This window comes from Cherax quadricarinatus, chromosome 24 (genome assembly GCF_038502225.1).
Source record: "Cherax quadricarinatus isolate ZL_2023a chromosome 24, ASM3850222v1, whole genome shotgun sequence".
NCBI lineage: Eukaryota > Metazoa > Arthropoda > Malacostraca > Decapoda > Parastacidae > Cherax > Cherax quadricarinatus.
Genome location: NC_091315.1, coordinates 2,879,737 through 2,901,970, shown reverse-complemented (window position 1 = coordinate 2,901,970; position 22,234 = coordinate 2,879,737). Strand labels below are relative to the sequence as shown.

At 42.1% G+C, this 22,234-nt stretch overlaps 1 protein-coding gene across 1 annotated transcript in view; it reads left to right on the top strand.

The window, feature by feature from the left end:
• The window catches only part of LOC128690675 (insulin-like peptide receptor), a 646,235-nt gene extending 624,387 nt beyond the window's left edge, over positions 1-21,848 (top strand). Inside the window, exons 26-29 of the mRNA XM_070088152.1 lie at positions 8,176-8,340; positions 8,639-8,712; positions 20,580-20,692; positions 21,155-21,848. Coding sequence (XP_069944253.1) covers positions 8,176-8,340; positions 8,639-8,712; positions 20,580-20,692; positions 21,155-21,546 — 744 coding nt within the window. The 3' untranslated portion in view covers positions 21,547-21,848. The remainder of the gene's footprint in view (positions 1-8,175; positions 8,341-8,638; positions 8,713-20,579; positions 20,693-21,154) is intronic.
• Positions 21,849-22,234: the final 386 nt, after the last annotated feature.

The window sequence follows — 22,234 nt, the reverse complement described above, 5'->3', positions numbered from 1 at the left end:
TTTTGTGTCAGCCTCCCATCTAGAGATGTCCCACTTGTGGATTCGTTCCACTTGCCAACTGATTTGCCTGTGCAGATTTATGTTATAGATAGTGGCGTACCTCTTAAACCTTCTTCAAGACTTACTTAGCAACAGCAGGATGTGTTCTTGTTCTCTCTCTCTCTCTCTCTCTCTCTCTCTCTCTCTCTCTCTCTCTCTCTCTCTCTCTCTCTCTCTCTCTCTCTCTCTCTCTCTCTCTCTCTCTCTCTCTCTCTCTAACCGCTTTTCACTAAGAACATAAGAACTTAAGAAAGAAGGAACACTGCAACAGGCCTACTAACCCATGCGGAGCAGGTCCATGTCCCCCCCCCGGATTAGCCCAATGACCCACCCAGTCTGGTCACCTCCACCCAAGGATGGAACACGGCACTAGACCCAGCAGCACAAGCTAGTCAGGTCCAACTCACACCCACCCACATCCACTCATGTATTTATCTAACCTATTTTTAAAACTACACAACGTTTTAGCCTCAATAACTGTACTCGGGAGTTTGTTCCACTCATCCACAACTCTATTACCAAACCAATGCTTTCCTATATTCTTTCTGAATTTGAATTTTTCCAACTTGAAACCATTGCTGCAAGTCCTGTCTTGCCTGGAAATTTTCAGCACGTTATTTACATCCCCTTTATTTATTCCTGTTTTCCATTTATACACCTCAATCATATCCCCCCTAATTCTACACCTTTCGAGAGAGTGCAGATTCAGGGCCTCAGTCTATCCTCATAGGGAAGATTTCTGATACATGGGATCATCTTTGTCATCCTCCTCTGTACGTTTTCCAGAGCATTTATATCCATTCTGTAATACGGTGACCAGAACTGAGCAGCATAGTCTAAATGAGGCCTAACCAAGGATATATAGAGTTGAAGAACAACCTGAGGACTTCTATTATTTATACTTCTAGATATGAAGCCAAGGATTCTGTTAGCTTTATTGGGAACACTAATGCACTGTTGTCTTGGTTTTAGATTACTGCTAACCAGAACTTCTAAATCCTTTTCGCAATCAGTAGTATTAAGATCTACATTATTTAGTTTATATGTGACATGGTTATTTAACTGTCCAGCATTTAGAAAATTGCATTTGTCAATATTAAACTGCATCTGCCACTTCTCCGACCATTGCATCAGTCTATTCAAATCATCCTGGCGTGCTCTAGTGTCCTCATTAGAATGAATTGGACGGCCTATTTTGGTGTCATCAGCAAATTTGCTTATGTCGCTATTTTTTCCCTCATCTATGTCGTTTATGTAAATTGTGAACAACAACGGGCCCAACACTGACCCCTGAGGAACACCGCTTGTGACGTGCCCCCATTCCGATTTCTCCCCATTTATGCAAACTCTCTGCTGCCTATTTGCCAGCCATGCCTCTACCCAGGAAAAAATTTCTCCTCCTATTCCGTGTGCCTTAAGTTTCCTCAATAGCCTCTGATGTGGAACTCTATCGAAAGCCTTACTGAAGTCCATATACACAATATCATATTCATTACCATGATCTGCCTCCTCAAACGCCTTAGTGAAAAAAGTTAGTAAATTCGTAAGACAGGAACGCCCCTTTGTAAAACCGTGTTGAGATTCATTAATCAATCTGTGCCTATCAAGATGGCTATGAATTACTTCGGCAATTATTGATTCCATAAATTTTCCCACTATGGAGGTAAGGCTTATTGGTCTATAGTTCGAAGCCAAGGACCTGTCACCTGCCTTGTAAATAGGTATTACATTTGCCATTTTCCACTTATCAGGCACTATGCCAGTTTGTAGTGATATGTTAAAAAGATTAGCCAAAGGTATGCTAAGTTCCTCTTTACATTCCTTTAACACCCTTGCAAACAGTTCATCAGGACCTGGGGATTTGTTAGGTTTTAGTTTCTCTATTTGTCTGAGGAACATGTCACTAGTTACCTCAATCGTACATAGTTTATTATCCTGTTCTACATAATCTATTATTTCAGGCTTATCGCTAGTATTTTCTTGGGTGAAAACTGAGAGGAAGTAGGTATTTAGAATTTCACACATATCCTTATCACTGTCAGTGATCTTGTCCCTAATCTTACTTCTGTATACCTGAAAGAACCCTTTTGGGTTAGTCTTTGAATCCCTTGCGACCTTAGCCTCATAATCCCTTTTTGCTTTTCCTATTCCTTTCTCTATTTCTCTCTTTAATTGAATATATTGAGTTCTTAACTGCCCATCCCCTCTTTTGATATGCCTATATATGCCTATCTTTTGACCAATGAGATGTTGTAATCTATTGTTCATCCATTTGGGATCATTTTTGTTAGATCTAATTTCCCTACTCGGAACAAAAGTTGCCTGGGCAGCTAGAACTATGCTCTGAAAAACGTCATATTGGCAACCAAGATCACCAACCTGACCCATAGTCAGGACATCCCAATTTAGCCCACCCAGGTAATTTTTCAGTCCCATGAAGTCGGCCAAGCGAAAATCTGGGACAGAGATTTGATTGCAGTTATCTGGGTAATTCCATGATATATTGAAACTAAGTGATTTGTGATCACTTTCCCCAAGCTCATCATTAACCTCAAGATTATTAATTAGTGAATCTTTGTTGGCAAGAACCAAGTCAAGCAGATTGTTTCCTCTAGTTGGTTCTGTCACAACCTGTTCTAAAAAGCAATCCTGAACCATATCAAGAAAGTCACTAGACTCAAGATTTCCTGTCACATTGTTCCAATCAATTTGTCTAAAGTTAAAATCTCCCATTATCACAACATTTTCATATATAGATACCTTATGAATTTCGTCCCATAACAGCTTACTGCACTTCCTCTCAAGGTTTGGGGGCCTATAAATCACACCCAAAATTAATTTGTCACGTCCCTCGAGAAACTGTAGCCAAACAGATTCTGTGTTCGATGTTTCTAATCTTATATCATGTCTAAGACAACAATTTAATTTTTCTCTGACGCACATTGCCACTCCGCCACCCTTCCTGTTGATCCTATCAGTGTGGAATAGTTTATAACCCTGTATGTTGCATTCAGAAGGCATTTCTGTCTTTCAGGTTGAACCAGGTCTCTGTTATACCAATAATATCTATATTACCTGCACTTGCAAGTAATCTTAGCTCATCTATCTTATTTCTTAGACTCCTACTATTTGTACAGTATACCTTAAGGGAGCTAGTCACACAGTCTTACAAGACACACTACAGTCTTACAAGACACACTACAGTCTTACAAGACACACTACAGTCTTACAAGACACACTACAGTCTTACAAGACACACTACAGTCTTACAAGACACACTACAGTCTTACAAGACACACTACAGTCTTACAAGACACACTACAATCTTACAAGACATGCTACAGTCTTAGAAGACACACTACAGTCTTACAAGACACACTACAGTCTTACAAGACACACTACAGTCTTACAAGACACACTACAGTCTTAGAAGACACACTACAGTCTTACAAGACACACTACAGTCTTACAAGACACACTACAGTCTTACAAGACACACTACAACTACAGTCTTACAAGACACACTACAGTTTTACAAGACACACTACAGTCTTACAAGACACACTACAGTCTTACAAGACACACTACAGTCTTACAAGACACACTACAACTACAGTCTTACAAGACACACTACAGTTTTACAAGACACACTACAGTCTTACAAGACACACTACAGTCTTACAAGACACACTACAGTCTTACAAGACACACTACAGTCTTACAAGACACACTACAGTCTTACAAGACACACTACAGTCTTACAAGACACACTACAGTTTTACAAGGCACACTACAGTCTTAGAAGACACACTACAGTCTTACAAGACATACTACAGTCTTACAAGACACACTACAGTCTTACAAGACACACTACAGTCTTACAAGACACACTACAGTCTTACAAGACATACTACAGTCTTACAAGACACACTACAGTCTTACAAGACACACTACAACTACAGTCTTACAAGACACACTACAGTTTTACAAGACACACTACAGTCTTACAAGACACACTACAGTCTTACAAGACACACTACAATCTTACAAGACACACTACAGTCTTACAAGACACACTACAGTTTTACAAGACACACTACAGTTTTACAAGACACAGTCTAGTCTTACAAGACACACTACAGTCTTACAAGACACACTACAGTCTTACAAGACACACTACAGTTTTACAAGACACAGTCTAGTCTTACAAGACACACTACAGTCTTACAAGACACACTACAGTCTTACAAGACACACTACAGTCTTACAAGACACACTACAGTCTTACAAAACACAGTCTAGTCTTACAAGACACACTGCAGTCTTACAAGACACACTACAGTCTTACAAGACACACTACAGTCTTACAAGACACACTACAGTCTTACAAGACACACTACAACTACAGTCTTACAAGACACACTACAGTTTTACAAGACACACTACAGTCTTACAAGACACACTACAGTCTTACAAGACACACTACAGTCTTACAAGACACACTACAATCTTACAAGACACACTACAGTCTTACAAGACACACTACAGTTTTACAAGACACACTACAGTCTTACAAGACACACTACAGTCTTACAAGACACACTGCAGTCTTACAAGACACACTACAGTCTTACAAGACACACTACAGTTTTACAAGACACACTACAGTTTTACAAGACACACTACAGTTTTAAAAGACACACTACAGTTTTACAAGACACAGTCTAGTCTTACAAGACACACTACAGTCTTACAAGACACACTACAGTCTTACAAGACACACTACAGTCTTACAAGACACACTGCAGTCTTACAAGACACACTACAGTTTTACAAGACACAGTCTAGTCTTACAAGACACAGTCTAGTCTTACAAGACACTCTACAGTCTTACAAGACACACTAAAGTCTTACAAGACACTCTCTAGTCTTACAAGACACAGTCTAGTCTTACAAGACACACTACGGTCTTGCAAGACACACTACAGTCTTACAAGACACACTACAGTCTTACAAGACACACCCAAGTCTTGCAAGACACACTACAGTTTCACAAGACACACTACAGTTTTACAAGACACACTGTAGTCTTACAAGACACACTACAGTCTTACAAGACACACTACAGTCTTACAAGACACACTACTGTCTTTGAAGACACACTACAATCTTACAATACACACCACAGTCTTACAAGACTCACTACAGTCTTACAAGACACAATTGTCTCCATCACTAACTTAACTCACCACCATCACCAACCTAACTCAGCCTCATCACCAGTCTAACTCATGCCATCAAACACGTCAAATATATCATAGTCTACACTTGGAAAAACCTAGAAGGAATGGTCCATAATCTGCACACAGAACTTACTCCCTACGAAAGTAAAATACTGGGCAGGTGGTGCTAAATACCCACAATGAAATGTAGGAGCGCCATTTGTACACTAAGAGAAAACACAATAAGTGTCCGGGGCCCAAGACTGTTCATCAGCCTCCCACCAATCATAAGAGGAATTACCAATAGACCCCTGGATGCCTTCAAGAGGGAGCTGGATAGATATTTCAAATCGGTGCCGGATCAGCTGGGCTGTGGTTTGTATTTTGGACTACGTGCGGCCAAGAGTAATAGCCTGGTTGATCAAGCCGTGATCCACTGGGAGGCCTGGTCTTGGACCGGGCCGCGGGGACGTTGATCCCCGGTATACTCTCCAGATAGACTCCAGGTAGGTAAATCCTCAACACAAACCCATCCCTCTCCCATCACAGATGACGCATTTACACATATTTGTATCTTTGTCAATGGTATATTCTGGACAATAAAAGTTTACTTCCATACTTGTTTAAATAATCAAAGTACACTAGTGAATTGCATCGATAAATTAAATGCGTTTGATGTATCGTAAACTTGGCTGAGACAACTTGATTTTTGTGCCAGGAACAACATCCAGTACTGACACTTAGTATTCAGTCAGATTTACTTGAGTGCTTTGTCTCGTGACTCACAAAATCGTAATGACACGATTGGAAACAAGCCACACCACGGGCGGGCAAGTGAACTCGTGGCGAGTGAGTCGGTGGCCCAGTGGGTTACGCGCTGGCCTGGAGTTTCACGACTCATTCTCCGCGAGTTTAATCCGCGCATAAGGTGTAGCTTACTTAATTTGTGTTTCTTGGTGACTGATGAAAGTTGTAATGATTACCAACACCACATGACGTGGTGATCAACAACACACGACCTGGTGATCAACAACACACGACCTGGTGATCAACAACACACGACCTGGTGATCAACAACACACGACCTGGTGATCAACAACACACGACCTGGTGATCAACAACACACGACCTGGTGATCAACACACGACCTGTAATTCCCTCACACATTACGACCACAATAACAACGACTACAATAATTTATATTAATTCAGCTTTTATAATTAATAGAATAATGAAATTTGTAATTTCTTCTGCGTCTTATTTCACTTAAAAATATTTGATCTTAAATAAAACAGATAAGTGAGAATGGAAGATTTTCTTGTATGGAGGGGGGACTTAGTGTTTTTTAATATGTTGAAGACGAATTCTTTTTTTATGCTTTAAGGCCCTGGCCCCATTAAGGCCCTGGCCCCATGAAGGCCCTGGCCCCATTAAGGCCCTGGCCCCATTAAGGCCCTGGCCCCATTAAGGCCCTGGCCCCATTAAGGCCCTGGCCCAATTAAGGCCCTGGTCCCATTAAGGCCCAGGCCCCATTAAGGCCCTGGCCCCATTAATGGCCTCATTAAGGCCCTGGTCCCCCTGGCCCCATTAAGACCCTGGCCCCATTAAGGCCCTGGCCCCATTAAGGCCCTGGCCCCATTAAGGCCCTGGCCCAATTAAGGCCCTGGTCCCATTAAGGCCCAGGCCCCTTTAAGGCCCAGGCCCCATTAAGGCCCTGGCCCTACTAAGGCCCTGGACCCATTAAGGCCCTGGCCCCATTAAGGCCCTGGACCCATTAAGGCCCTGGACCCATTAAGGCCCTGGCCCCATTAAGGCTCTGGCCCCATTAAGGCCCTGGCCCCATTAAGGCCCTGGCCCCATTAAGGCCCTGGCCCCATTAAGGCCCTGGCCCCATTAAGGCCCTGGCCCCATTAAGGCCCTGGCCCCATTAAGGCCCTGGCCCCATTAAGGCCCTGGCCTCATTAAGGCCCTGGTCCCATTAAGGCCCTGGCCCCATTAAGGCTCTGGCCCCATTAAGGTCCTCTCCCCATTAAGGCCCTGGCCCCATTAAGGCCCTGGCCCCATTAAGGCCCTGGATCCATTAAGGCCCTGGCTCCATTAAGACCCTGGCCCCATTAAGGCCCTGGCCCCATTAAGGCCCTGGCCCCATTAAAGCCCTGGACCCATTAAGGCCCTGGCCCCATTAAGGCCCTGGCCCCATTAAGGCCCTGGTCCCATTAAGGCTCTGGCCCCATTAAGGCCCTGGCCCCATTAAGGTCCTGGCCCCATTATGGCCCTGGCCCCATTAAGGCCCTGGTCCCATTAAGGCCCTGGCCCCATTAAGGCCTTGGCCCTATTAAGGCCCTGGCCCCATTAAGGCCCTGGGGCCATTAAGGCCCTGGCCCCATTATGGCCCTGGCCCCATTAAGGCCCTGGTCCCATTAAGGCCCTGGCCCCATTAAGGCCTTGGCCCTATTAAGGCCCTGGTCCCATTAAGGCCCTGGCCCCATTAAGGCCTTGGCCCTATTAAGGCCCTGGTCCCATTAAGGCCCTGGCCCCATTAAGGCCTTGGCCCTATTAAGGCCCTGGCCCCATTAAGGCCCTGGCCCCATTAAGGCCTTGGCCCTATTAAGGCCCTGGCCCTATTAAGGCCCTGGCCCCATTAAGGCCCTGGCCCAATTGATTTCAGGGTAGGGAAATCCAACTTTGCATTTGTCAAAGTAATCACCCCTTATTTACTTAGATAAAGTTAGTTTATTAACATACCTTTCTTATTCAGCTTAACTAATCACAGTATTTATATAACTTATGCATTTATCCTATACATATAAATCCATGTGTATGTCTGCTAATATACAGAGAGTATAGACTATTGCATATTTACTCTGAAAGTATGTGAAGTTAATCTGAGGAAGGTTGAACAATGTTGTTACAGAACCACACTAACGACGAGGTGATTAGAATGGTTGTAGAACGCTACACTACGTTGGGTCGTCCCAGGAACTGTCCACAGCCCTTCCAGAGAGTTATGAGGCGCTGCTGGAGGTACCAGGCCAGGGAGCGTCCATCATTTCTCGCTATTACTAATTTCTTACTTAAGGTAAGTCCTTCAGTAGTAATAAAGTTCCTGCTGAAGGCGAGTCCCTAAATACTAATTAAGTTATTGCGTATTTTGATTCATGTTGATGTTGTTCTTTGTAAGAATAAGTCATGTGTGTCTTGAAAAGTTTGCTCTTCTGTTGCCTTGGATCTCGAGCGTAACTAGACTACTTATTTTTCTCAGGAATTTGTTGGTTGATTTGCTTTGATTTAAATTGATTTTTTATTGTTATTTAACCTTGTTTGTTACTCACAAGTCAATAAGAGGATGCTTTAATCTTTATACTTTCCTACTGCAGCACACGTCGACTGAATACCAGAAACGCTTCGAGAAGGTCTCATTTTACCATAGCAGATCTAGCAACTACTGCAGGTGAGACTGTTATATTTTATCATCTCTTTAACACTGCGTCATCAAGGTAGAGACAACGGAGGAAGCTAATTTGAGGCGTTCAGTTCTCCAGCCCTGATGTTCACCGGAGCGCTAGAGAGAAATGCATGATAATATATACATGGAACGTTCTTGAGATTACTGTCCCTAATCTGCACACTATTATAAAAACATACTTGAGTGAGGTATATGGGAGGAAGTGTAACATAAACCCAGAGAAAAGCAGGTGCGCCATGAGTACAATAAGTGAACATTGTATTAACGTCCGTGGCTCTAGATTTTGCAACATCTTACCAGAAGATATCAGAAACACTGCTGGAACAGGAGGAAACTGGACAAGTATCTCCAGCAGATGCCAGATCAACCAGGCTATGATGGATCTGTGGGTTAACAGCAACAGTTTGGTTAGCAAAACCACTGAACATGTACGGTTTGAAGCTATTGAAATTGAGTTCTATAAGGGCAGAGCTTTACATAAGCCATTGAGCCAGCTGGGTACAGTAAGGTTCACCCAGCTAGGTATATTTCCATACACCATTGGGAAGTTAGCATAGGCGACCACTGTGACCACAAATGCAAGTTTATACAAATGAATCTCCCACCAAGGTGGTTGTTTCGAACTCTAGCTCAAGTCCTCCCTAAACCCCATCCGTTCTATGGTTTCTGATGGCTTTGAGGGGACTTAAGAACATAAGAAAGAAGGAACACTGCAACAGGCCTACTGACCCATGCGGAGCAGGTCTATGTCTTCCTCCCCCGGATAAGCCCAATGACCCACCCAGACTGGTCACATCCACTCAAGGAAGGAGCACGGCACTAGACCCAGCAGCATAAGCTAGTCAGATCCAACTCATACCCACCCACACCCACTCATGTATTTATCTAACCTATTTTTAAAACTACACAACGTTTTAGCCTCAATAACTGTACTCGGGAGTTTGTTCCACTCATCCACAACTCTATTACCAAACCAGTGCTTTCCTATATCCTTCCTGAATCTGAATTTTTCCAACTTGAAACCATTGCTGCGAGTCCTGTCTTGGCTGGAAATTTTCAGCACGCTATTTATATCCCCTTTATTTATTCCTGTTTTCCATTTATACACTTCGATCATATCCGCCCTAATTCTACGCCTTTCAAGAGAGTGCAGATTCAGGGCCCTCAGTCTATCCTCATAGGGAAGATTTCTGATACATGGGATCAACTTTGTCATCCTCCTCTGTACGTTTTCCAGAGCATTTATATCCATTCTGTAATACGGTGACCAGAACTGAGCTCCATAGTCTAAATGAGGCCTAACCAAGGATATATAGAGTTGAAGAACAACCTGAGGACTCCTATTATTTATACTTCTAGATTTGAAGCCAAGGATACTGTTAGCTTTACTGCGAACACTAATGCACTGTAGTCTTGGTTTTAGATTACTGCTAACCAGAACTCCTAAATCCTTTTCCCCATCAGTAGTATTAAGATCTATATTATTTAGTTTATATGTGGCATGGTTATTTAACTCTCCAACATTTAGAACTTTGCATTTGTCAATATTAAACTGCATCTGCCACTTCTCCGACCATTGCATCAGTCTATTCAAATCATCCTGGAGTGCTCTAGTGTCCTCATTAGAATGAATTGGACGGCCTATTTTGGTGTCATCAGCAAATTTGCTTATGTCGTTATTTATTCCCTCATCTATGTCGTTTACGTAAATTGTGAACAACAACGGGCCCAACACTGACCCCTGAGGAACACCGCTTGTGACCTGCCCCCATTCTGATTTCTCCCCATTTATGCAAACTCTCTGCTGCCTATTTGCCAGCCATGCCTCTACCCAGGAAGAAATTTCTCCTCCTATTCCGTGTGCCTTAAGTTTCCTCAATAGCCTCTGGTGTGGAACTCTATCGAAAGCCTTACTGAAGTCCATATACACAATATCATATTCATTACCATGATCTACCTCCTCAAACACCTTAGTGAAAAATGTTAGTAAATTCGTAAAACAGGAACGCCCCTTTGTAAAACCGTGTTGAGATTCATTAATCAATCTGTGCCTATCAAGATGGCTATGAATTTCTTTGGCAATTATTGATTCCATAAATTTTCCCACTATGGGGGTAAGGCTTATTGGTCTATAGTTCGAAGCCAAGGACCTGTCACCTGCCATTTTCCACTTATTAGGCACTATGCCAGTTTGTAAATTCCTCTTTACATTCCTTTAACACCCTTGCAAACAGTTCATCAGGACCTGGGGATTTGTTAGGTTTTAGTTTCTCTATTTGTCTGAGGACCATGTCACTAGTTACCTCAATCGTGCATAGTTTATTATCATCCTGTTCTACATAATCTATTATTTCAGGAATATCGCTAGTATTTTCCTGGGTGAAAACTGAGAGGAAGTAGGTATTGAGAATTTCACACATATCCTTGTCACTGTCAGTGATCTGACCAGAGTTACTCTTAAGTGGGCCAGTCTTGTCCCTAATCTTACTTCTGTATACCTGAAAGAACCCTTTTGGGTTAGTCTTTGAATCCCTTGCGACCTTAGCCTCATAATCCCTTTTTGCTTTTCTTATTCTTTTTTTTATTCCTCTCTTTAATTGATATATTGATTTCTTAACTGCTCATCCCCTTTTTTGATATGCCTATAAATGCCTCTATTTTGACCAATGAGATGTTTTAATCTATTGTTCATCCATTTGGGATCATTTTTGTTAGATCTAATTTCCCTACTCAGAACAAAAGTTGCCTGGGCAGCTAGAACTATGCTCTGGAAAACGTCATATTGGCAACCAAGATCACCTACCTGACCCATAGTCAGGACATCCCAATTTAGCCCACCCAGGTAATTATTCAGTCCCATGAAGTCGGCCAAGCGAAAATCTGAGACGGAGATTTGACTGCAGTTATCTGGGTAATTCCATGATATATTGAAACTAAGTGATTTGTGATCACTTTTCCCAAGCTCATCATTAACCTCAAGATTATTAATTAGTGGCTCTTTGTTGGCAAGAACCAAGTCAAGCAGATTGTTTCCTCTAGTTGGTCCTGTCACAACCTGTTCTAAAAAGCAATCCTGAACCATATCAAGAAAGTCACTAGACTCAAGATTTTCTGTCATATTGTTCCAATCAATTTGTCTAAAGTTAACATCTCCCATTATCACAACATTTTCATATCTAGATGCCTTATGAATTTCGTCCCATAACAGCATAATGCCCTCCCTCTCAAGGTTTGGGGGCCTATAAATCACACCCAAAATTAATTTGTCACGTCCCTCGAGAAACTGTAGCCAAACAGATTCTGTGTTCGATGTTTCTAATCTTATATCATGTCTAAGACAACAATTTAATTTTTCTCTGACGCACATTGCCACTCCGCCACCCTTCCTGTTGATCCTATCAGTGTGGAATAGTTTATAACCCTGTATGTTGCATTCAGAAGGCATTTCTCTATCTTTCAGGTTGAACCAGGTCTCTGTTATACCAATAATATCTATATTACCTATACTTGCAAGTAATCTTAGCTCATCTATCTTATTTCTTAGACTCCTACTATTTGTATAGTAAACCTTTAGGGTGCTAGTCGCTCGTTGCCCTCTGCTATCTCTCTTTGTTGATCAATTGATTTGTCATTACTAGCAACTTTATTTTGAATATTGCCTTTTAAACATATCCCTGAGGTATCCTGGTAATAACTGTTGTTTTTAATCCTAATGCTGCAGCCTGATTGTTTCCCACAAACACCCATACCTCTATGATCTATCAGTTTAAATTCCAAGACAAGTCATCAATTACCCTCTCGATCGAATTGGCTAATGCAACCACTCCATCCCCAGAGAGACGAACCCCATCCCTTGCATACATATCACGTTTGCCAAAAGAATAGATCCCAGTTATCAATGAATGGGATTACAAGTTCCTTGCAGTACCTGTCTAGCCAATAATTTATACCAATTACCCTAGACATCCATTCATTGCCTACTCCCTTTCTAGGCAAGATGCTACATATGACTGGGATCCCTCCCTTAGACCTAACTACTTCTGTGGCTGACCTGTACTTATCCAGCAGCTCCTCTCTCCTGCCCTTCCCAATGTCATTACCCCCAGCACTAAGACAGATAATGGGCTTGTTCCCATTACCTGCCATAATATTATCCAACCTGCTGACTATGTCACCAACACCAGCTCCAGAAAGGCACACTCTCTGTCAGACCTTTCTGTCTCTGTTACAAAATGCACTGTCCATATATCTTACCGGAGAATCTCCTACTATTAAAATATTCTTACCTTGATTAGCAGGGGAATCAGTGGCACCTTCAACCTCACTAACCACTGAAGTACACTCGTCTTGGAGAACAGAGAATCGATTTCCGACCTTCACGTCTTCTCTATTACTCTCCTCATCTTCCTTCTTCCTGAACTGTGAACCACTTGCCACTTAAAGCGGCTGCCACTATCACTGCTGGCGACCATTCCTACCTTACCAGCTAAATCCTTCTCACACTCGCTCCCAAACTCATCTATGCGAAGCTTCAGCTTCCTATTTTCCTCCTGAAGAAGTAGAATCTCCTTCTTCAACACTTGAACCTGAGATTCTAAAACACTACAACAAACCATGGTGCTTGGTAACAGCCCACGCTAACTCCCAAGAGCTTAGGCAGGTATGATCACACGTGACCACTGACCTCAGCTAGCGTTCGCCGTTGCCACCCTAGTGGGAGGTTCATCTGTAAAAATTTGCCTTTGTGGTCACAGTGGTGGCCCATGCTAACCTCCCTGTGGTGTATAGAAACATACCTAGTTGGATGAATCATATTATAGTCAGCTGGCCAAGTGGTTTATGCATTGGCCTGGAGTTTTGCAACTCACCTACCATGGGTTCAAACCCCACCCGTACCCTGGTTTATTAATCGTCATTACGATTACTTGAGTCTGGTTGACCAGGGAAGCACCAGACGAGCCTGACCTAAACCCGGGTGCTGGGAGTAGAATCATGTTTTGGTATATCTTTACCAAAACATAACGTACAATATACTGTACATTCTAAGGTAATGTTTTGAGAGATGTTATGTTATATAAATTAATGTTAAGAGAAAATCACAGAATTAAACGAAGTGGAAAAGTGGTCATAAATCAATGACTTGGTGGAAAGTCATTTAACTTTTCTAAAAATAAGTTTAACGAAATAAATACATACTTATAACTGATTACCGTCACTCCTGCATAACAAAATTCCGGTAGTAGTAACTCCAACAATCCAACAATCATCGTGGCTTGAGACATTTTATATTGTGAGTTTAGTCAAAATTAACTCAGATCTTGTTGTTCCTCTGACTTCAGGAAGATGATAATTAAAATTCCATTTCTTAATGTTAATTAATCAATGAAATTTAACTATTTTCTTATGAAATATCTGCTTGTATTTTTCTGGACCTGTTTTAAACGTTTATTCCAAATGTTTTTTCCTTATATTTTTCCATGCATTGTTTTATGTTTATGTTAATTTTAACAAGATTTAGGATGTAATAAATCACTTATTAAGATAATCACTATTATAATTTATCACTATCAGGTGTATTATGCTCTCTTTAAATACTTAATGAACACACGTCAAGTGCAATTTTCTAGGTAGAAACGTCAATTAAAGTGTATTTTTAAAAATTTATTTACATGAATACTATGACTCACGAAATCGTAATGACACCATTGTAAACATAGCATAGCACGGGTAGGGTTAGAACCCGCGGTCAGAGGGTCATAAAACTCCAGACCGACGCGTTAGCTACTAGACCAGCCAGCTGGCTGGTCCAGTGGCTAACGCGTCGGTCTGGAGTTTTGTGACTCTCTGATCGCGGGTTCTAACCCCACCTGTGGTATGGTAAGAATACTATGTCACAGGAATGTCAGGTGTTTATTGGGAAGGAAGCTTTAGAACTTAATTGGTTTGTAATGTTGGTTTCTGTCTTCATTTTGAATTAGAAATAGGGTTTTAACACGAGATATATGATATAAGTCATGGCCAAATTTGGGGTAACTGAAAAATTTGCAAAAAGGAGTTGATTGTTCATTACTTGAAACAAACGATTAGCATAAAAAACTTTCTCGAGAAAGAGGCAACATTTATGTTCCACTTTAGTACTGGATACACTCCCAGATTGCCGCCAAATTAACATTATTTAATGTAGAAATTGCAGAATGGCGCTTTGGATGCTAAATAATTCATATAAACGTGAGCGTCTCCGTTGTTTTCATGCCGTTGATAATTAATATACATTCCTTGCTTTTTAAACAGCCTAGATTAGGTATTCGTTGAGGTGTAAAATTTATAATTTTGACTATAAAATGACAGAAAACAATTAATCGGTATTTTCTCCATAACTGTTGTTCGTGGAGGTTTTATTTATTATTATTATTAAATATTAGCCGGTATTCTCCCGGCCCGGGCCTTTTCCAAGTGGTGGCCCGGCTTTGGCTCCCTCTTTAGGGAGTGTCTGAGACCTAAGTCTCCCATGGGAGGAGGCACAAGTACCTCCTCATCTTTGGGACCAACTGTCCCCAGGCCTAGCCACAAGCTAGGCCTCTCTGGTCTGCCATCCCCGCCCCAAGGGGGCTAATGGGAATGACAGTCTTGCGAGCTAAAGGCTCGGGCTCAGGCACCTACCCTACCCTAGAAGGGTTAGGCATGGTGTCGATGTTCGTGGAGGTGGAAAACTGTTGACAACTTTGGAATGAATGTCAAAAAATCTAACAAAATATATTACTGATGGAAATCTCTCGTAAGATTAGCGAGCTGTTGAAAATAAATTATATATTTCGATTACGTTTTATTTTTTAAAATTTCCTGCATCTATATTGTTGGAAAAAAAAAAAGTTTGAGGCAGGGTAGTAATAGTAGTAACTACAGTAGTAGTAGAAATAGTATATTAATAATATTATTAATATCACTAAAATATACAATATGTGAATATTACCACAACAAAGCAGAGGGGTTTCCAGGTTCCCGGGTTTCCGGGTTTCCAGGAACTGGAAAAGTGGAACAAATGGTTTAATTATTCTCCTGACGAGGAAAGATAACTCTGGTCCAATAAGCAAGTTTTGGGTACTTGACAAAGTGTCGAAAATGGAACTTTGTAAGAGACAAGCAGTCAGAGTGAGGACACCTGGAACTTCAGAAATGATCAAACAGGAATTCTGCAAGCTCTTTGACAACAGGACAATCAATGAATTAGGTGTCTGATTGTCAACAAGGCTAGACGCTTCTGACAGAGAGACACTGACTGTTTCAACATGAGATGTTTACATGCGAGTCTTGTCATTAGTATGCTGTAGCAGGAACAATATTTCCTTCAACTACATAATTTAGAAGAGATCGACCAGGAACTTAATTGTGGTTTGATTAAAAAATGCACGATGGTCATTAAGTCAGGCCAGTGACTTAACCTCTGGCATCTAATGGATAGAAATTTTACAAGGAAATTCACGGACATCGAAAGTGCAGAAAGTCTGGAAGCCAGACATATGGTGACGTCTTTGTTCAAGCTGAAGAGGTGACATAGTTAACATATAATGTGATAAATGAGACACTTTTGCAACATACGGGTATTTTTAATCTGGAAACGTTTTAGCCGGCCAGTGACTTTTTCATTCTAATCCAGAGAATTGTGGAAGTCGTTAGACACAGCAACATATTGGAATCTTCATGCATGGAATTCTTCAAAGTTTGCCTAATCTAACGTAATTTGCGGGAAATGCTCTGCGTAACAAGGGGCTTTCTACATAGTAGTATGTCACTGATGTCAGCTATGGTCTGTATACCTTGTACATGTATTTGTAGAAATAAAATTATTATTATTATTATTATTATTATTATTATTATTATTATTATTATTATTATTATTATTAATGGTTCGAACTACTTCCACTAGTGACTCTGGCTACCACTGCTTCACCTCATCTTTCTGTAGTATATAAGCCCCATCTCCACGTATTTATTGTACTTTCCTCAAGACTGAGGGACTGAACACATCAACACCAGGCTGAGGGACTAATTACCTCAAATTCCTCCTCAATTTCCTCCCTTCTCTGTAATGGACTGAAGAAGCCACTAACTGGCGAAGTTTTTCCAGAATAAAGATACCCAAATGTCTAAGACTTGACCAAAAGAAGCTGTGTGGCGTATGTAAACAAAACAGTGCATACAATACTGCTCTGAAACTACTGGTTGTCACTGGTGAGCGTGCGTCTTGTGAGTGCAAGTGAAAAATGCCCGAGGAAGGAGTCAGCTTCCAGAGATGATATAGATGGGTGTCACTGCGGAAGGATAATATAAAGAATCATATATGGACCTCTTCGAATTCCTAAAATAGAAGAAATAACTAATGAACCGGGTAATAAGAGAGAATTGTTGAATAAGGGAAGCAATAATGACCTAAATGACGAAAGCGAAATGTTTTAGTAATAATTAGTTAAAAACTCGGAATCATTGTTGTGCGTGAGATAAATAATGACTCTTCTGATTGGTTTCAAATTTATTATGATACAATAACAAAAGAAAGGTTCTACAAAATCTTAACTATTGACTGTGTAGGTGCTAGCTAATCTAAAATTGTATTGACATTGTCAATAAACTAGGATCATTTGATTTACTGGAGAACGCTTTTTCTGATAGGTTTTAAACTCTCAGTGAACACCATCAATCAAAGCTAAATAAATGAACACCTATCAACTCTTCCAGGCTAAGGGTTTTAACACCTTATAATGACCTATACATCTTTTGCACAGTGACTGGAATACAAATCACGTACTGGATTAAAAAAAAACTCCTGCCAGACGTAATGACACAATTGCAAACAAACCATACAACGGGTGGGGTTAGAACCCGCGATCAGAAGTCATGAAACTCCAGACAGACGCGTTAGCCACTGGACCAGCTAGCTAACTGGACCAGCTAACCAGTGGCTAACACGTCGGTGTTGAGTTTTATGATTCTTTGATCGCTGGTTCTAACCCCACCCGTGGTATTGTAGACAGCCTGTACTGTCTGCACAGACAGCCCATGCTGTCTGCCAGCTTAGTTCATATTTCGCGCCATGCTGGTGCTGCCACCTATAGGCGTTGTCACTTCAGCCTGCCTGCCCTTGCCTCACCCTCACTCTCACAGCGGCCTAGCAGGAAGACACAAGGCCTACTAGTAGCTCTCTCTCGTGGGATGGCCCTCCCGGGCCATGGGCACAACACACAAGCCTGTGTAGCCACCACAACTTAACAATAAACAAAGAAGCCTCCGAAGACGTTTATCATTAACCACCCGCGTTTCAGCTCTACCAAACAAACCCATTAAACAGTATGGTTCACTCGTATCTTGTACATCAACGCTGGTATCGACAACATTAATGTACTTTAAAATACGTGTCTAACACAGAAGTACTATGGAACCTTGGTACAATGGATATACTGAATACTACGACTCTAGTGCAACCCTTGCCTAACTTAATAGCTTATCCTAGTTTCCCTTTCGGGTTGCGCCCACTTGTGACACTGTCTACAACTGCTGCACCTCTCCTCTAGTTCCAGTATATAAGATCTACCCATAATTCTCTTAATTATATCTAGGCTATGGAACTGAACATCTTCAGTCAAGGGTGAAGGAGAGAATACCTAGCAACTGTTCAAGGATTAGGAATTAAACACATTAAAAGTACCTATTCACTTTCACAATATTACGTATATTAATAATACTAATAATAATAATAATAATAATAATAATAATAATAATAATAATAATAATACTTTATTTCTACAAGTACAAGTACAAGGTATACAGACCATAGTTGACATCAGTAACATACTACTATATAGAAAGCCGCTTGTTATGCTGAGCATTTCCCGCAAATTAAGTCAGTTTTGTCCCAGGATGCGACCCACACCAGTCCACTAACACCCAGGTAATCATTGTACAGTGATGGGTGAACAGGGACAGGGACTGCAGGTGTCTTATGGAAACACGTCCCTAATGTTTTCCAGCCGTACCGGAGGAGATTCGAACCCCGGACCTCAGTGTGGGAGCTGAGTGCGCTACCGATCGAGCTATACCATTGCAATAAATTCCACAGTTCGAATCCCAACGACAGACGTGAATGCAAGCCGCAATACGAGTATTTCCCACAATATTGCCACTAAGGTAAAATATTTAGCACAAATTCTTTACTTAAAAAGGCTTAATGCAATAGGAAATACATGTAAATATACCAAGAATTAAACAGTGACGTTTAAAAAACAAAACCAGTGCTTTTCCTCAAGTCACTAATACTAAAACAATGTTGTGAACTTAAGAATGATTGAGAGAATACTTTATACAATGTGTATACTGTAAAGGAACATGTATGGTAAATATATAGAATGTGAGTTCAAAGGACCCAGAAAACTACTACACTTTAAATAGCCTATCCAAGTAGCAGTGAACACCTTAACAGCAACAACAACGACTGTCAAACACCTTACACCGGGTGTGGATGTGTGAATTGCTCATTACTTTATAATTTGCAACTATGTATAAATATAAGTAAGTAAATTTACTTACATGATTCATTACCTTTGTAACTTGTGACTTCATTACCTTCGTAAGTTGCTCAGCTATCAAACTTTTGGGGCCCAGTCCCTGGACCCATTATGTACCTCTGTAATCTTTCGACTACCACCCGCAGGATGGGTATGGGGTGCATAATAGCAGATATTAAACTAAATAAAACACCCTACGATGGACACACCAAAGCAGAAGTCAGGACCAATTATAATATTAAGCGTTTTAATTCATGTACTTATGTCAACAACAGGAAGGTATCATGACTTAAATATTCTGCAGCCATCCACAAGACCGACATATGGCCGTTATAAAAAATCCTTGCGACATAAAACTCACGCAAATTATACGAATGGTGGGAACTCCATAGGTGTCCCGTAGCTCGATCGCTAGCGCTTTCTTATGGATGTGTTTCCATAAGACACCTGCTGTCAATGTTCACCCATCAGTAGTAATGGGTACCTGGGTGTTAGTGGACTGGTGTGGGTCGCACCGTGGGACAAAATTTCCCCAATTTGCGGGAAATGCTCTTCATAACAAGGGACTTTCTATATAGCAGTATGTCATTGATGTCAGCTATGGTCTGTATTCCTTGTACATTTACTTGTAGAAATAAAGTAGCTGCAGAAAGTACAGTTACTAGTGTAGCTGTAGGAAGCTCAGTTATAACCTGCAATGTAGCTTCGTGCAGCGGTCTGACAATCTGCAGTAGAGCTTAGGGAAGCCTGATAACATCCTTCACTGTATCTATGTGAAGCTCTCTGAGTTCCTTTAGGAAGCTCTGAACTTTCACTGAAGCTGTGGGAAGCTTCATGGTAACCTGCAGTTTAGCTGTGGGAAGCTCTCTGAAAACCTGCAGTTTAGCTGTGGGAAGCTCTCTGAAAACCTGCAGTTTATCTGTGGGAAGCTCCCTAACAACCTGCAGTTTAGCTGTGGGAAGCTTCTTGACAACCTGCATTATAGCTGTGGGATGCATCCTGACAACCTGCAATATAGCTGTGGGATGCATCCTGACAACCTGCAATATAGCTGTGGGATGCATCCTGACAACCTGCAATATAGCTGTGGGATGCATCCTGACAACCTGCAGTATAGCTAGCAGCGGGACAACCTGCAGTATAGCTAGCAGTGGGACAACCTGCAGTATAGCTAGCAGTGGGACAACCTGCAGTATAGCTAGCGGTAGCTCCCTGGCAACCTGCAGTAAAGCTGTGGGAAGCTCTCTGACAACCCTCTGTCATGTTAAAACACTGATACCTTTCCTTGCATCACAGGTACAAGCGGTCGGAGACGACTGGCTTCATGTCTGAGTGTGCCCGAGAGAGTGACGAGGACGATCACTCTAACGACCTGGCACTCCAGTCCTCATCTGAGGTCAGTGATGCAGGTAAGACTTCCTCTACAACCACACCTCTCCGGGACTCACCGGGAATGCTGGCCCTAATTTTAATTCTGATCATTTTATCATGTGGGTAACTTAATGGCAAGTGCACAGACCAATGTTTATTTGTCAAATATTGTGGTAAAGGTGTTGGAAAGCCTGGGGAGAGCAGGAAAAATGATGGAAGCAGGCTAGGCTGGAAAACTGGAAGAGGGCTAGAGAAGAGCCTGTCAGAGCAGGGATTTTAAAAGCAATGGGAAAGCTGATGAAAAGTCAAGGAGAGCATGGGTAATAACAGAAAGTAGCCTAGAGAAAAACCGGGGTAAAGCATGGGAAAAGCCTGGAGATATCAGTGGAAAAGAAGGGGGAAGAGCAGGCATAAAATGAATTTATAGACCTAAATTTTAGACCTAAAATCAATTTTGTAATTATCTTTTTAATAGCTGAAACTTTTACGTTATATTTCAGACACTCCTGAGAACGATTTCGTTACCAGCAGATCAACCCCTCATGGCAGCCCTATATCAGGAAAGTTTTCTCCCGGACAATGTATACCTTCTCGGTGTCCAGGAAGGACCTTCAACAGGAACACTAAGGAAGGAGAAGAGCTGCAAGATACCAACATCCACGGCAGGTGGAGCGGAGTAAGCCAGGAATCAGTAAAGTTACATCTCTACAAAAACGTAATTTCAAAGGATTCCTGCTTACAGCAATTGCCCCTTGTGAGTGAAGGTAGCGACGGGTTCGCCGCGAAGTGCACAGGACTTCCTATAATGATTGTGCCACAAGACGACCGAGAGATACGCGGATCACAGCTACAGATGAGTACATTAAGCACCCCAGCCAGCAATGAAAGCTAGGCTTCAAATGCCTCGTTGATGCAGACAGCATACATAAACAGCAGACAGCATCCATAAACAGAAGACAGCAATCCATAAACAGCAGACAGCAGTTCATAAACATCATTGCTTAGCTTGACCCAGTGCTCGTCACTCTCATTTCCTGACTTCCAACATTCGTTATCTCACTCCATTCAAATGCCTCGCAGAAGCACCCAGATGCCTCGCAGAAGCACCCAGATGCCTCGCAGAAGCACCCAGACGCCTCGCAGAAGCACCCAGACGCCTCGCAGAAGCACCCAGATACCTCGCAGAAGCACCCAGACGCCTCGCAGAAGCACCCAGATGCCTCGCAGAAGCACCCAGATGCCTCGCAGAAGCACCCAGACGCCTCGCAGAAGCACCCAGACGCCTCGCAGAAGCACCCAGATGCCTCGCAGAAGCACCCAGATGCCTCGCAGAAGCACCCAAATGCCTCGCAGAAGCACCCAGACGCCTCGCAGAAGCACCCAGATACCTCGCAGAAGCACCCAGACGCCTCGCAGAAGCACCCAGATGCCTCGCAGAAGCACCCAGATGCCTCGCAGAAGCACCCAGACGCCTCGCAGAAGCACCCAGACGCCTCGCAGAAGCACCCAGATACCTCGCAGAAGCACCCAGACGCCACGCAGAAGCACCCAGATGCCTCGCAGAAGCACCCAGATGCCTC